The following is a 15,266-nucleotide window of genomic DNA, read 5'->3' as shown; positions in this document are numbered from 1 at the left end:
TCACCTAGAACCACACAGCCAAGATAAGGAGAGAAACACAGGTCAAATACTGAACAGACTATGAATTCCTATATGCAGTATCAATTAAATAAAACTTTAAAAATCTAGCATTATTCCAACTATCTTCCTCCGTGTTCATCATAATAAAGATAAAGAACTCGAAGGTGAGTAAATGATGACAGTATTTTCATTTTTGGGTGAAGTTTAAGTTTCTTTAAGAAGGACTTTTAACAAATTGACATAGATGAGAGAACTATTTTCAGATCAGCGCTACAGTATGCTAATGTTATAATGAGTTTAACAATCTGTCAGGTTTAGGTTTAGGAGAAAGACAAGAACGCACAGTGTCAATGGGCTTTATTAAGAACAGAAAACAAATCACAAATGAACCGAAACCACCACCAAAGTACAAAAATCCCCATGCCAGGTGAAGATTGAGACCTTAAACCACTTTAAAGATTTAAAGATGGCATTCGAAATATTACTTTTCATTGCATTTACACATGAAATGTCATTTTAATGTAGATGACATGTATAACTTTCTAAATAGCAGATCTTGATGAATGACAAAGCTGTGACTTAAAGAAATCAAGGTCAAGTAAATCATATTTTATACATTATTATGAATAAGTGCTGTGCATTTAGAACCTGCAATATTCTTACATTATTACTCATTTTAATACTCGTGTTTTGTTTCTATAACCCTGAACAAAACCAATTTACTTGTACAATTTCTGTATGCTCTATTTAATAAGCTTACACACTTTTACTAGGGAACTTACATTAACATAAAACCCAGGATAGAGAGGCTGATAGAATGTGGTCTGGACTTTGTGTATGAGGGTCATCGTGTCAGAGACGTTGTAGAAGGACAAAGTTCCGGCACTGTGATCCACATACACTCCTATTCTACAATAGCTGGAGGGCACAGGGACATCAGTCCAGCTGTCATTGTGCCCAAATCTATGTCCGGAGGAAGAGCAGAACAAACTCCAGGACTGATCATTGAATCCAAAGCCACACTCATTACCGCATCCTTTCCTGCTGATGCGCTTATATGACACTGATATATACAGACATTTTCCACTCCACTTAACCTCCCAGTAACAGCGTCCACAGACACGCTCTCTACACAACACCTGCCTCCAGCTATAATATCTGTCTGGGTGATCAGGATACTGCTGTAAAATGTGAGTGTACGTAGCTGCTCTGTTCCCATCAGACAGACGGAGCTGTTTGTGCACGGTGTTTGAATCCAGTGTGAACTGTCGAAAATCTGATGGATATAAAAACATAAGATTGGTGAAGTTAAACAACATTTATGCACAAGACGTCCCCGCGTGACAGTAAAACCTGAAATTCACTGCATTCTGCTTGTATTTATTTTACCATAGTAAACATAGTAAAAACTTTATTTTGCACTGTGATATTATTGTATAAAACAGCTGTTGTTAAAATGCCAACCACTTATATACACGCTATAAGTGCAGTATTAACTTTGGATAGTCTTGATTATATACTGTAAGCATATGTTGGATACTGGAAAAAGAAGAGCTAAACAACAAGCATTTGTATACGTATAACTATTTGTCAGATCATATAGATAGTTTATACATGATATGGAGTCTTACATTGCAAGAAATCCTTTCTGGTCTTGGGTTCATTGGGGGGAGTTACTGTAACATATCTAACTAAAACATAAACAGACAAAATTAGTATTTTTATATAAGAAGAGATACTAGTACACTACCATTTAAAACTTTAGAAATTCAAAAAGCTTTTTATCTAAAGACATACATCAGAATGTTTGTGGAAAAAAGTACGTTTGTGCCAAAAATAAAATAATATTTTACAAAATAAAAATGAATGACCTGGACCAAATAATGTAGATAAAGCATCCAATAAGAAAAACAAGAACCCCAAGGGTACCTTATTGCACATTTTAGACATAAGATTATCTATTTCTGGATGTTCTACTAACTTACCTTGTGTTACATTTCTGTTATTCCATAAGAATCTAAAAACACTATTCTAATATAATGTATGTGTGTGTGTGTGCATCTGTAATGTTCTCGTAACTCTCATTGTAGTTCTATGAATTACCCCGCCCTCACTGTATCTATAATTGAGCTGTAAACTGTAGTGTTTTGTGTGTCTCCTGTGAATTATCATATTTGAATGTTGTGTGTTGTTTTCAGGCTGTGGCAAGCTTTCGCATTTATATTCATAGCCTGTATCTGAATTGTTAAATGATTCATCTGCAGATGGAGCTTTTTTGCCTCCACCCTCTACAGGATTTACATTGTATTGCATTGCTACAATGATGCTAGATCTGCTTCTTTACCTTTATCGGATTTCCTTTCCATCTCCTCTCCACAATAATCCTCCAGTTTTTCTTTCAGCTCAGACACAAAATGTCTCACATCATCAAAAGAGAGGGAAGAACTCACTGTAATGCTGTGAGAGACTGTAGACTGAGGAGCTGCAGAAAGACACTTGAAACTCTACAGACAAACAACAGAAATGAATAAACACAAATAAATGTATATCTCAGCTGGCTGGCAGCTTGTGTGTTTTATAAAATCATGATGCAGTAAAGAGAAAAAGAGAATCCATCTCCACACTTCCTTTATTGATCTGCACTACATTCAGACATCCAACTTAGCACTTCAACAGTATCTGTGTTGTATTTGAAATCATTGTGTCTCTTTTTGCTCACTTAATATGCTTAATATACCAAGAAACAACAGAAACAGGATTTTAGAGTTCTTCTACCTGCAGGAAATCGATGTCATCCTTTGTGTGCAAAACCTGCTCCAGCTCAACGTCTCTACTCTTCAGATCATCAATCTCTTTTTCTAGTTGCTTCAAGACATCTTCAGCTCGACTTACCGCCGCCTTTTCACGATCTCTGATCAGCTGTTTCACCTTTGAGCGACATCTCTCAATGGATCGAATCAGCTCAGTAAAGAGCATCTCACTCTCCTTCACAGCTGTCTTTGCAGAGCACTGTTAAGACACAAACTGGAGAATCAGTCCGTTCGCTCAACTCTCACACCGTCCGCAATAACAAAGACTGGATGTTGTCCAGCATTGAAGAAGAGATCCTCGGTCAGGTCTTCCAGCTACAAACCAATGTTCTTATGTTCACCTTACTCACCTTGTGTGTCTTCACAGCCTCTCTCAACACCTGAAGCTCCTTTACTCTCTCCTGGATATTCTGCCGTAATTTCATCTGTGTCTCTTCCAAAAACTTCTGTAGAAAACAAATAGCTGTAAAACCTCAGGAATACGACATAAAACTACAATTTGTTATGGATAAATTCATCTGCCAATATCCATTTACTTTTTATCTTATTTTTAGAAGTAACCTTTATAAATGACGCTGGGCAGTCCTGGAGTAACGGTAGGCTGCTCGATTGTGACAAAAATCATAATCCCGATTATTTTGCCTAATATTGAGGTCCCGATTATTTAACACGATCACTAACCTTTATAGTCATTAACCTTTAAAACAACATAGAAACATTTTAAAACTTGTAAACTAGACCACTGTAAAGAAAAGAGGGGATCCTTGCTAAATGGAATGGGGCACAATAATTGTTTTACTTTGATTATTTTGTTTTTGTAATTGTTGAAGGCCAAAATTGACGATTGCGATTCCTTTTCGATGAATTGCACAGCCCTACCTAATGATTAGAAAATCGGACTCGCGACCGGTAGGGGTAATGACCGAGGTGTCCCTGAGCAAGGCAATTGCTCCCCGGGCACCTCAGGGATAGCTGCCCACTGCTCCGGGTGTACGTGTGTTCACGACTTGCTGTGCGTGCGTCTCTGGATGGGTTAAATGCAGAGATCTCACTTCACTTTCACTATATTAACGTCATGAAATCCAAACTGTAATGAATCTGATGTACTTGTTTCAGCAGCAGATTGTGCAAAAGACAAATTTCATTTATTTCTAAAACAGGAATCATTATTATGCAGTTTTGACAGTTTGAGAATATTTATCGGTTACTAGTGTTTAACAATATTTGATTACATGTCTTTACTGTTACAGTTTTAAGTCATTGTATAGCACTTGGGACTTCCTGGTTAGATTTACAATCTAACAAACTTCATTCCTGTTTCTCTTCTTCTTGGTTGTCTACTGCAGTTTCTTTAACCGGCATTACCAAAATAAATACGGACAAAATGAGTAAACACTTTACATTACTCAATTTAGAGCAGAAATGAAGTTTTTTACCTGTTTCCCTGTTCTTTCTGCCACAGTGGCAACCACATCATGGTTTTTATGATTGTCCATTATACACAAATAACAAATAAACTGATGGTCAGTACGGCAGTAGATGTCCAGCTGTTTCTTATGCTGTGGGCAAAGCATCTCATGGAGTCGTCTAGTTGGATCCATCAGATTATGTGTCCTGCATTTAAAGAGATTATCGTGTTGTTCGAGGTGATATTGACAGTAAGAGTTCAAACAATCCAGACAGGACTTCACAGCTTTGTATTTTCTCCCAGTACAGACGTCACATTCCACATCTTCAGGTCCAGCGTGACAGTGAGCAGCTTGTGGTTTTCTATCCTTCAGTTTCTCCACCACTTCAGCAACTATTACATTCTTACATAAAGTAGGTCTTGGTGTGAAGGTCTGTCGGCACTGAGGGCATCTGTAGACTCCTGTTTGATCCACCTGATTCCAGCAGTCTGTTATACAGCTCATACAGTAACTGTGTCCACAGGGAATGGTCACTGGATCCTTTAGTAAATCCAGACACACTGGACAGCTGAACTGGTCCTGAGAAATCCTGGCTTCTGCCATTTTACTCTTGTACACGCAGTATAAAGACACAAGCAACAGCTCAGCAACATTTCGGTTTCGGTTTCCCTCTGTGTGTGTGTGTGAGAGAGAGAGAGAGAGAGAGAGAGAGAGAGAGAGAGAGAGAGAGAGAGAGAGAGAGAGAGAGAGAGAGAGAGAGAGAGATGGGCTGTGGCTTACCTACATTGTCTCTACTGTTCAGGGAGCATGGGCGAGAGCAATAATGCAATAGGTGCTAATACAAGGTTACTAGTTAGTAACTTAAGAATCTGAAATATTATATTAATATTACTTCACCTGCAAATAATATAATTTCTATAATAACCTAAATGCGACGTACGAAGAACGAGCCCCTGATGAAACATGATTTGACGTTTGCTCGCTTAATTTTATGAGTTTATTGTTTTTTGTGCTGTGAAAAAGAGACGCGTTGAATAAAACTCAATTTCCCATCAACCTCGTTTAACACCGGAAGTAAACGCGGCTCCTCTTAGCATGGCGCTAATGGACAGTAGTGTGGCTACTTGTACATCCTAAAACATATTTTGTTCTCCTAAAATGAGCTATTTGGATAAATAATTCACGCGTAGGAGGTTAAAGAAAGACCGTAGTAAGTAAACTAGTGTTATTACTCCATCGTTGTATTTAGTTTTTAAATATGCATTTATTATGCGCAGCCATAAAACGCGATTTATGTCAATATTATGAAATGGGTAACGTTACATTAAGTTAAATGGTCCGTTTTAACACGTTGAATGAAATGTGCTCAACTGGTTCGGTATTAGTCCTGATCGATTAACTGTTTCTCGGATTTCTGCTTCTTTTGTTAAACCTACATTTAGAATGGTTTTGTCATAGCATATTTTACAATCGTGTGTTGTGGTGTGTTTGTGGTTGTGTAAACTGTTTAGTCTGTTCTGTTTATCCTCTTCTGTTTAGGAGGTGTTAGCGACATTACGAGAGCCTTTAAGTTGTGACAAACCTTAATTGTAAGAGTATTTGACACATTGGGTTTACCTAACTTAAAGACTCATTTGCAGCTAGGAATAGTTTCATAAATATATGTTTTATAACAGCACATTTGTGATATTATGTTTCTGTAGATCATTTTAAGATGGCATCAGCAGATCAGTCACAGGGTGGCACATCCTCTGATCAGGATGTGTCTAATGACATGACCACCAGTGAAAAGGTGATGCACTGACCCTTTAATACACAACAAGTTATTTTATTTCTTTTTATAAATAATTAAAACGTCACTACAACAAAGTCAAGCCGTTTTGACACACAAATTATTTAAACATAAATGTGTGTATGTATGTTTATTGAAGTGTTTCCGAATCTGAAATCTGACAATTTGATCTGTATTTTACACAGGTAGTGGACCTGCTAAACCAGGCTTCCCTCATTTCCACGGAAGAAAAACTTGTCATTCTCAAACAGGTTTTCCCTACTTTTTCCATATTGTAAAGTCAGATCATTTTGATGTGCCTATGGCTACAAATTATAATTGTGCTCTTTATTGTTTTATTATTAGGTGCAAGAGTTGATTATCAACAAAGAACCTTCATTGCTTGATAACTTTCTGGATGTAAGTGCAACATATTTTTAGTGTCTTGTGTACGAGAATGACCTGACATGAAAATGTAATCGATTGCTTTCTGCTCTCTTGCATCTTCATCAGGAAATCATCGCATTTCAGACGGACAAATCAATTGAAGTGAGAAAGTTTGTTATCGGCTTCATTGAGGAGGCATGGTGAGTTTTGGCTGGTCTTACAATACTTCATCTCTAGCATCTAGTACAAAATGCTGTTATATATGACCAGTTCCAAAAAAGCTGTTTCTGCATCTTGTCTTCGCAGTAAAAGGGATAATGAGCTTCTTCTGCGGCTTATTGCTAATTTGAATATGCTAATGAGAGACGAGAGTGTCAATGTGGTGAAAAAAGCCATTCTGACGCTCACTCATCTGTATAAAGTGGCTTTACAGGTATGAGTAATTTGCAGAGATGTAGACTTTATTCCTTGATTGGTTCATATTTTATCCATTTTGACGTTTTTTATTCGTTCTCGCAGTGCATGGTCCGCACCAAGAGTGTCTCGGACATGCAGGAGGCATGCTGGGATATGGTCACCCAGATGAAAGACGATGTTCTGGCATTGCTGGATTCGGATAACGATGGAGTCCGCACTCACGCCATCAAATTCACAGAGGCCCTCATTATCACTCTGTCACCACGGACACCTGACTCCGATACCCCCAAGAAACACGAGGGGGACATCAGCCTGGACAAAATCCCCAAAGATCACACGTATATTCGCTATGGTAAGCGGAGATGCATTGCACGTTCATTATAAAGGTATTTTTTACCCGTTTTGTAGCACTCACCTTTCCTCCTGTCCTGGCCTAAGACACCTTAAGTGAGGAGGGGAAATTTGCTCTGGAGGAGCTGCTGAAGTTTATGGTTCATCCTGCCATCTCAAGCATTAATCTGACTACCGCGCTGGGATCACTAGCCACGTTGGCCAGACAACGGCCCATGTTCATGTCTAAGGTGGCACAGGCCTATGAAACATTACATGGTGAGTTTACCTTTTCAGTATTACAAAAATAGAAATATATATTTCATAATATATTTTATATTCTATATTCTATTGCATATGTAATTAAAATCTAATATATGTATTATTTGATATATTGCCGTTGATTTCTTTAGTTGGATTCACAGATTTAATAAGTTGATCAAACGTATAAGATCAAATCTAAAATTCACTATTTAATGTCATTTTTTTTTAAATTACTGAACGACCTTTCTCATTTTGCTCTCCAGCTAACCTGCCCCCAACTTTGGCCAAGTCTCAGGTGAGTAGCGTGCGCAAGAACCTAAAGCTGCACCTGGTCTCGGTGCTGAAGCATCCCAGCAGCGTGGACTTCCATGGCCAGATTTCCACCCTGCTGCTAGATCTTGGCATGTCTCAGAACGAGATCACACGTTGCACCCCTGTCATAGCACAGCCACGGAAAAGACTTCACCATGAGCCCTATGTAGAGGGCAAGAGGATCAAGATGGGTGAGTGGCTGTTTAGTGAGGATTTTGTGTGATTACATAGGTGTGTCATTCGTCCAATTTAAAGGCACTACGATAGAAGACGTCCAATGAAATACTCTCCAGAATATAGAAGTGACTTTGTTTTGCAGAAGAAAGTCATGCAGGTTTAAAATCACAGAATTGTCAGTTTGAGTCTGAATAGAAGGTGAATAATGGTCTGTTCTTGTTGCAGAGACTGCTCTAGTGGAGGATGATGAGGATAAGGAGGAACCAGCTCCAGTCATCACCCCAAAACCCTCCTCCTCCTCCATCGGCACCCAAACAGCTATCGATTTCACTGCAGAGTTCCTGTTACCCCTCCTGTCCTCAGAGAATGTGGCCAACCTGGTACATGTTGTGTTCACATTTGTTCAAGCTTGCCTTTTGCATCAGACATTTAGCCAATGGCCCGCGGGCGTAACATCTGAGGCTGAGACTAGATGTCGCCAGGCTACCATTGAAATGAATGACTTCGCGTCGCTAGGTGTAGCTGGTGGTCTCAACAGGGCTTAAGCTGTAGAGTTTGATGGCTATATAGTTAACCTATGTTAACGTATTGTATGTTGTCTTTTTATTGTTCATACAGGTACTCATTAGTATGGTTTACCTGCCCGAGGTAATGCCAGCCTCCTTCCAGGCCACCTACACACCTGTAGAGTCGGCCGGCACCGAAGCCCAGATCAAACATTTAGCCAGAATGATGGCCACGCAGATGACCGCGGCCGGCCTGGGACCAGGTGAGGAGATTTAGATGGAGTAGATTAAAGGGATAGTTCATCCAAAAATGAAAATGATTTAAAGAATGTAGGACAGCAAACAGTTAGTTACTATAGTAGTCAGTCGGGTCCAGTATCTGTACGAGCGTTCATCCAAATACCTTTCTCTGTGTTCAACCAAACAAAGACATTTATACTGATTTTAAACAACTTGAAAGTGAGTAATTCATGACAGATTTTAGATTTTTGGGTGAACCATCCCTTTAAGAAAACATTGAGATAAGAAGATATGATATATCAAAAATAGACATACAGGAAAATATAAACATTTACACATATGTACAATTGTCAGAAGAAGAATTGATTATTGTACTGAATGTTATATGTCTATTGTAAATTTAAAAGTGTCAAGTCACACTCAGCACCTCTGGAGGTTGACGTGCTGTAAAGTCGCACCGCATGTTTCATAAATGATGCTTCATTCACTTTTACACTTTTCAACACTACGCAGGGTTGGAGCTATGTAAGGCTCGGGATGAGGAGTTAAAGGAGGAGGAAGGGCAAAGTGAGATCAGCTCCAAAGACCCTCTCATCATCCGCAAGTACTCTGCGCTTTCCCTCGGTCAGGCCATCTCAGTGGTGGGAGGAACATACAAGAGCCCTGTCACAGAAGAGACACCTCAAATAAAAAAACTTCCAGAGCCTATAGTGCCCACAACACAGCCGAAGTAAGAGCGCCAACATCACGCAACATATCGACATAGTGTTGTAACGGAAAATAAATATTAGCTTTCAAAACATAGTGAGCTGCACTGAAATGGAACCTTTAAGAAAGTTTCATATTAAAAACCTCAATAGGTTTTATGATTTTTCATCTGGTTTGATCATCTCTTAATGTGTTCCTCTCCACTAACCGTTACTTAGAGCTCCTGGCACGAGTGGCAGAAAGAAGGTCTTCAAACTGGCAGATGTAGTGCAGCCGTTCTCAGAAGTTCAGGTAGAGAAACTCATCAACATGTCCGTGAAGCGAATCCTCAATTCAGAAAAGGCCATCGCGCTGAGCGGGATGTCTCACGTAAGACACATTTCATACACATTGCCTCACTCTCCATTAAAATATGACCTCATTTTCATGTTTTCACATTTTTCTTCCAGATTCGCATGAAGCTGCTCGCTCGCTTGGTGACCCAGTTTGAGGGGGGGATGAAAAACGACTTATTGGAGTTTATTTTGGATGATATGCGGAGCAGAAGTGAACTAGCGTTTTCGCTGCTGTATCACGAGTATAATGAATATCTAAGTCAGCAGCCCTCTGGCTCTCTGGACAGCTATGAGCAATGTCTGTTCACTCTTTTGTCTGGCCTGCAAGAGAAACCTGAGCAGAGAGACGGGTGAGGCACGCTTTGATAACACCACTGATGGACGAAATACATGCTCATACACTTAAAAAATGAAAAGTAATTATCAGGACGTTAAAGGTGCAGTGTTCACATGCGAAATTATAGAAAATCTATAATCTTGCTAGGAGAACAAGCTAATAAATGAGCATATTCTGTCGTGTTTGTAAATGATTTGTGCTTAAGTCACGGAATCACTCCAACAAATTTTTCGTTTTCCCAGGCTTTTCACCAAGCTCGTGCTCGAGGCTCCAGTCATTACCAACTCTGCTCTGGAGGTGATTCAACTCTACTGTGAAGATGAGGTCAGCCAAACTGCCATTTCTTACCAAAAGCACGTGTATTTAAACACACAAGCGCCCTCTGAAAGTCTTTGATATACCCATTTGTGTTGCAGTCACGCGTATACCTGGGCATATCCACTTTGAAGGAGCTCATTCTGAAACGGCCATCCAGGCAGTTCCAGTACCTCAACGTACTTCTGAACCTCAGCTCTCATGAAAAAGAAAAGGTTCAATTCTGCACCTCTGTGTTGAATCATTTTATGACGTTTATGTAGAAGCGCGACATAATCTCGATCCCATTTCAGGTGCGATCCACCGCCCTCAGCTTTATCAAGCGCATGTATGAGAAGGAACATCTGAAGGAATGTGTTGAGAAGTTCGCTCTCACATACATGCAGTTCCTGGTCCACCCGAATCCACCCTCACTTCTGTTTGGAGCCGCAGAAGACACAGGTGCAAAGACTTTTCATTCCTCACTGTACATTACAATGTACCAAATGTTCGTAATGTTTAAAAAATCATATTGTTTGTATTTTCAGAGGTGGCGGCTTCTTGGACAGAAGAAACTGTGCGTCAGTGTCTCTATCTTTATCTCTCCCTGCTGCCTCTCAACCATCGTCTGGTTCATGAGCTGGCTGCTGTCTACACCGAGGCCATCGCTGACATCAAGCGGAGTGTGCTGAGGGTCATTGAACAGCCTGTAAGACGTTCTTTAAATCAGCTCGTCCTATCAGATGTTTTTTTCTCATGAGGTTTTAATTTCTTGTTTTATGTTTAGCTTCCTTTAGCTTCTGCCCATTTTGAAAAGTTAGAACCTACGGTTCCTTAACTGTAATGTCACTCAGATGGTCAGATATGTAGTAGACACAATGAATCAGAAAGTTTAAAGTTGTTTTCTGTAGATAAGAGGAATGGGAATGAACTCTCCAGACCTGCTGCTGCTGGTGGAGAACTGTCCTAAAGGAGCAGAGACACTGGTCACTCGCTGTCTGCACATACTCACGGATAAAGGTACAGTGTGCTTCAGTGTGTGCGAGTTTGTTCGTTTGATAGGAAGTGATTTGGTGGTCCACAAGCTTTTTGTGTTTCCTCTCCACAGTGCCTCCATCTCCTGAGTTGGTGGAAAGGGTGAGAGACCTTTATCATAAAAGAGTCCCTGATGTTCGTTTTCTCATTCCGGTCATCAACGGCCTGGAAAAGGTATATCTCATCTTATTTGACTAATATAGTTGAAGAGACCCCTGTTTAATAATTCAATATGTTGATTGTTTAGGATTGCCAAACAATAAGTCGACTTCAACAGCCTTAAATGAAGCTTATGAGTTTGATTTCAGAGCCAACTGAAGGCAGATGAAATATTTTTGAGAAGTAAAATGACTGTCTAGGCTGTGATGTTGTAATGATGTCATTGTGTTGAGCAGAATGAGGTGATCCAGGCTCTACCCAAGCTTATCAAGCTCAATCCTATCGTGGTCAAAGAGGTGTTCAACCGACTCCTGGGCACTCAACACAGTAATACCAGCTTATTCTTCTGCTCGTGCATCTAAACAATTTGAAATTCAAATTTCATGTTATGCTTTACAGGTCACTGATGTCATAGTTTTTGTATTTGTTGTACAGGTGAAGGTAGTTCCTCCATGTCTCCACTCTCTCCTGCTGAGCTCCTCATCGCCTTACACAACATTGACTCCTCCAAGTGTGATATGAAGTCAATCATCAAAGGTACATCTCTCTTTTACACATTATAAATTCTAAATCGTGATGATAAACTGATGTCATCATTTACTCACTCTTGTCTTTTCAAACCTGTATGACTTTCTTTCTTCTGCATAACACAAAAGAAGATATTTCGATGAATGTTGTGAACTGGCACCTATTCACTTGCATTGATTTTGTGTCCATACAATACAAGTAAATGGGGGCCAGTGCTGTTCGGTAACCAACTTTCTTCAGAATATATATTTTTTTATTCTGCAGAAGAAAGTAAGTCATGAAGACGTGACTTACTTAAAAAAAAAAGTGAGTAAATGCTGACAAAATTTTAATTGTTGGGTGTCACTTTAAGGGTCTGATCGGATAAGCCTTCTTTGAGCAAATGAGCATTGCATCACCAACAAAGCAAGTTTCAGCCAAAAAGCACAAAGCTGTGTTTTTTTGACACTCCCACAAAGGGCTGGCCGATAAAACGATAACAATATTCATCAACGGTCCACCTTTATCAATACCGATCGAAGGAAAGAAATTTGTCAGTGGCCCAGAATACCTAGCGGCCCCTGAGCATTAGCTTTTAAAGGGACAGTAACCTAATAAACTTGTTGCTTGCTGTCTTTATTTATTACCAAAGCATTTGACAGCAATAGAGTTAAAATGGGGAACATTTGAATAATACAGTGATAAACATTATTTTCTAGTGATCTTAAGGCTATTAAAATGTATCAATAATGATCTATATCAAATGATATTAAACATGGTATCGATGATTACTTTTTTATCTGTATGGCTCAGCCCTATCCCACACTCAAATTATGTTTATTGTAAAGTTTATACAGAGCCCCCTCTTTTTGATTGTGTTTTTGTGATTATAGCAATACAGTTTTGTGTTATCTTGCAGAATTTTTTATTTTGCAAAAATAAAGGGGCTTCTTAGGTTAATCCCTGCAGGGGTCTGCATACCTCCTGGCAACCACTGTTTAATATATTCCTCACATTGTCACATTTCTTCTGAATTCTGTCTTCCCATCATTCTTGTTCTGTCTGTAGCCACTAACCTGTGCTTTGGAGAGAAGAATGTGTACACAACAGAGGTTCTGGCGGTGGTGATGCAGCAGTTAATGGAGCAGACGCCTCTCCCCATATTGCTGATGCGTACGGTCATCCAGTCCCTCACCATGTACCCTCGTCTAGCCGGTTTCGTCATGAACATCTTGGCCCGGCTCATCCTTAAACAAGTAAGTGGGCAAGTCTGAGTAGGCGGTGTTATAGAATGTTATAGAACTTTATTGTGATTTGTTACTGTAAATAAGCCAGTAAGAGTAGACCAATTACTATTTTTGACCAAAGGCACAGAGAGTGTTTTGGATGGGAGTAAAATTGTATGCGCGTTTGATTTTTACAGGTGTGGAAATATCCAAAGGTGTGGGAGGGCTTTGTAAAATGCTGCCAGCGAACCAAACCCCAGTCATACAACGTGCTCCTCCAGCTACCTCCTCCACAACTGGCTAGTGTGTTTGAGCGTTGCCCGGAGATGAGAGAACCACTCCTACAGCATGTGCACTCCTTCACCCCTCACCAAGTGCGTAAACTCTTACCGTTGCCTCCTAGTAGAAAAAAATGTATTCTATTATCTGTGATTGAAGAAAGAACAATGTATCTGCAGTTTGTGATTTTAAGATTATAATCACAAACGGCTTATAACACAACAAAACAAGGCAATACATCCTGTGACATTAGTGATTGTAAAACAATATTTTGTAACAACATTAGAATGAATAAATCTATGTTTTGGTTTCTTTTCAGCACCTTATGTTTTACTATTTTAAATGTCATTGATCACATGTTCTTACCTCTAAATGTTTCTGTAGCAAGCTCACATTCCATCCTCTATAATGGCTGTTTTGGAGGCCAACATCAGGAAACAGGAGCCAGAGCCTGAACCAGAACCACAACATCCAGAAATAATGGAGGAGAGACAGGTACATGCAGTGCGATGTGTTTTGATTGACACAGTTTTACAGAACACACAATATAGAGACAACAGTAAAGACATGGAAAAGGATTCAAGAAATATGAATAGTGTGAAATACAATGCTATTATTGCAGTGGTAATATTTGGAAGAGTAATTGTCTGTAGGATTTATTTATACATGATGTACAATAAATCTGAAAAATATATTGTTGTGTCATCACATCTTCACACAATTATACAATTCTTGGTTCACTGTTGCAATTATACTCATTATAAATGTATCACCATCTAGTAATACTGTAGTATTAAGTTGTTTTGAGTAAAATAAAAACAATAAACCAAATCTGATATAAAATATAAACCGTGATGGTTGGTTCTTGCACAAAAATGTAATCCCAAACCAGGATGTTCCAGGTAATAATTGTACTGAGATGTTACAGACACCAGTAAAACTTACTGCAGATAATCTGAAAGTAATTCATTTTCTTTCTTTCCTACTTTTTATGAAAAAGATGCATATTCCAAAGCATGTCTCGGCACCAGTACCACAGGATGAACCTCCAGCCCCAGCACCTGTACCTTTTACAGAACCAGTGCCGGAACAGATCCCATTAAGGAGGGAAGTAGAAGAACCCATGGAGGAGGAAGAAACCACCCGTGCGGTTCTGGAGGTCACACCTGAACCACCATCACAGGTATTTTCCTTAAATATGTCATGTATATCATCATAATGGCTCTTATGCCGAGAAGTTGGGTTGACTCGTGACCTCTTAACTTCAGCAGATGGAGGTTTCTGAAGAAGCAACACAGTCTAGCTCTGTCACAGAAAAGACAGAAGAAGCCATGGAAGAGTCCAGTGCAAGGTCTGCCGATGTGGCTGACCCACCCCAAATTGTGTCTGAGGATGCCGACACAGAACCAGAAGCAGGAACAAGCATTGGGTTGGATTTGGATTGATAACATCTCAAATAAGAAGAATCTGACTGTGTTTAGATTGTGTCTTCCACACAGCTGTATTACACTGTACTGATTTCCAACAGTCAAATATGATATTACCGTTCATTTGCTTCAAGTGTATAATTGTATTGGTTTTTTTTTTACTTGTTAAAATTAATTAGAAAATAAATTGATTTAGTATGTGTGAGTTTTCATTGATAAAATAAATAAATGTCTTTGAAAAGAATAAAATATAATGTCTGCAGTCCGTATGTCGTTTATGTTTGACCAATCAGTGGAAAGACGATACAAGGCAACAGATTTGTTTTAGTTACCGAC

General features: G+C 39.3%; 2 protein-coding genes across 5 annotated transcripts; one reads left to right on the top strand and one right to left on the bottom strand.

The window, feature by feature from the left end:
• Positions 1-342: 342 nt before the first annotated feature.
• On the bottom strand, positions 343-5,021 carry LOC306888854 (tripartite motif-containing protein 16-like). The gene is made up of 6 exons (XM_079447376.1): positions 4,247-5,021; positions 3,161-3,256; positions 2,776-3,009; positions 2,345-2,504; positions 1,632-1,691; positions 343-1,276 (listed from the first exon to the last, which is right to left on the bottom strand). The coding sequence occupies exons 1-6, from the start codon at positions 4,820-4,822 to the stop codon at positions 744-746; spliced, it is 1,659 nt and encodes a 552-aa protein (XP_079303502.1). The 5' UTR covers positions 4,823-5,021; the 3' UTR covers positions 343-743.
• Positions 5,022-5,282: 261 nt separating this feature from the next.
• Positions 5,283-15,192, top strand: sympk (symplekin). Of its 4 annotated transcripts, none has more exons than XM_079479217.1 (28): positions 5,283-5,429; positions 5,759-5,808; positions 5,923-6,011; positions 6,197-6,262; positions 6,357-6,410; positions 6,504-6,577; positions 6,684-6,810; positions 6,897-7,146; positions 7,233-7,403; positions 7,652-7,891; positions 8,103-8,257; positions 8,496-8,646; positions 9,137-9,353; positions 9,550-9,700; positions 9,781-10,016; positions 10,246-10,327; positions 10,420-10,533; positions 10,612-10,759; positions 10,846-11,006; positions 11,209-11,317; positions 11,406-11,506; positions 11,728-11,818; positions 11,927-12,028; positions 13,067-13,254; positions 13,422-13,598; positions 13,888-13,998; positions 14,504-14,686; positions 14,772-15,192. In XM_079479217.1, exons 3-28 carry the CDS (start codon positions 5,934-5,936, stop codon positions 14,946-14,948), a joined length of 3,714 nt encoding a protein of 1,237 aa, XP_079335343.1. In that variant the 5' UTR covers positions 5,283-5,429; positions 5,759-5,808; positions 5,923-5,933; the 3' UTR covers positions 14,949-15,192. The 4 variants fall into 4 exon arrangements, with proteins under 4 accessions (XP_079335343.1, XP_079335345.1, XP_079335342.1 ...); XM_079479218.1 differs by having other exon boundaries at positions 5,327-5,429; positions 5,731-5,808; XM_079479219.1 differs by lacking the exon at positions 5,759-5,808 and having other exon boundaries at positions 5,290-5,429; positions 14,775-15,192.
• The last annotated feature ends 74 nt before the right edge of the window (positions 15,193-15,266 follow it).

This window comes from Barbatula barbatula (genome assembly GCF_947034865.1).
Source record: "Barbatula barbatula genome assembly, chromosome: 2".
Lineage (NCBI taxonomy): Eukaryota > Metazoa > Chordata > Actinopteri > Cypriniformes > Nemacheilidae > Barbatula > Barbatula barbatula.
This window is presented reverse-complemented; position numbering and strand designations above follow the sequence as displayed.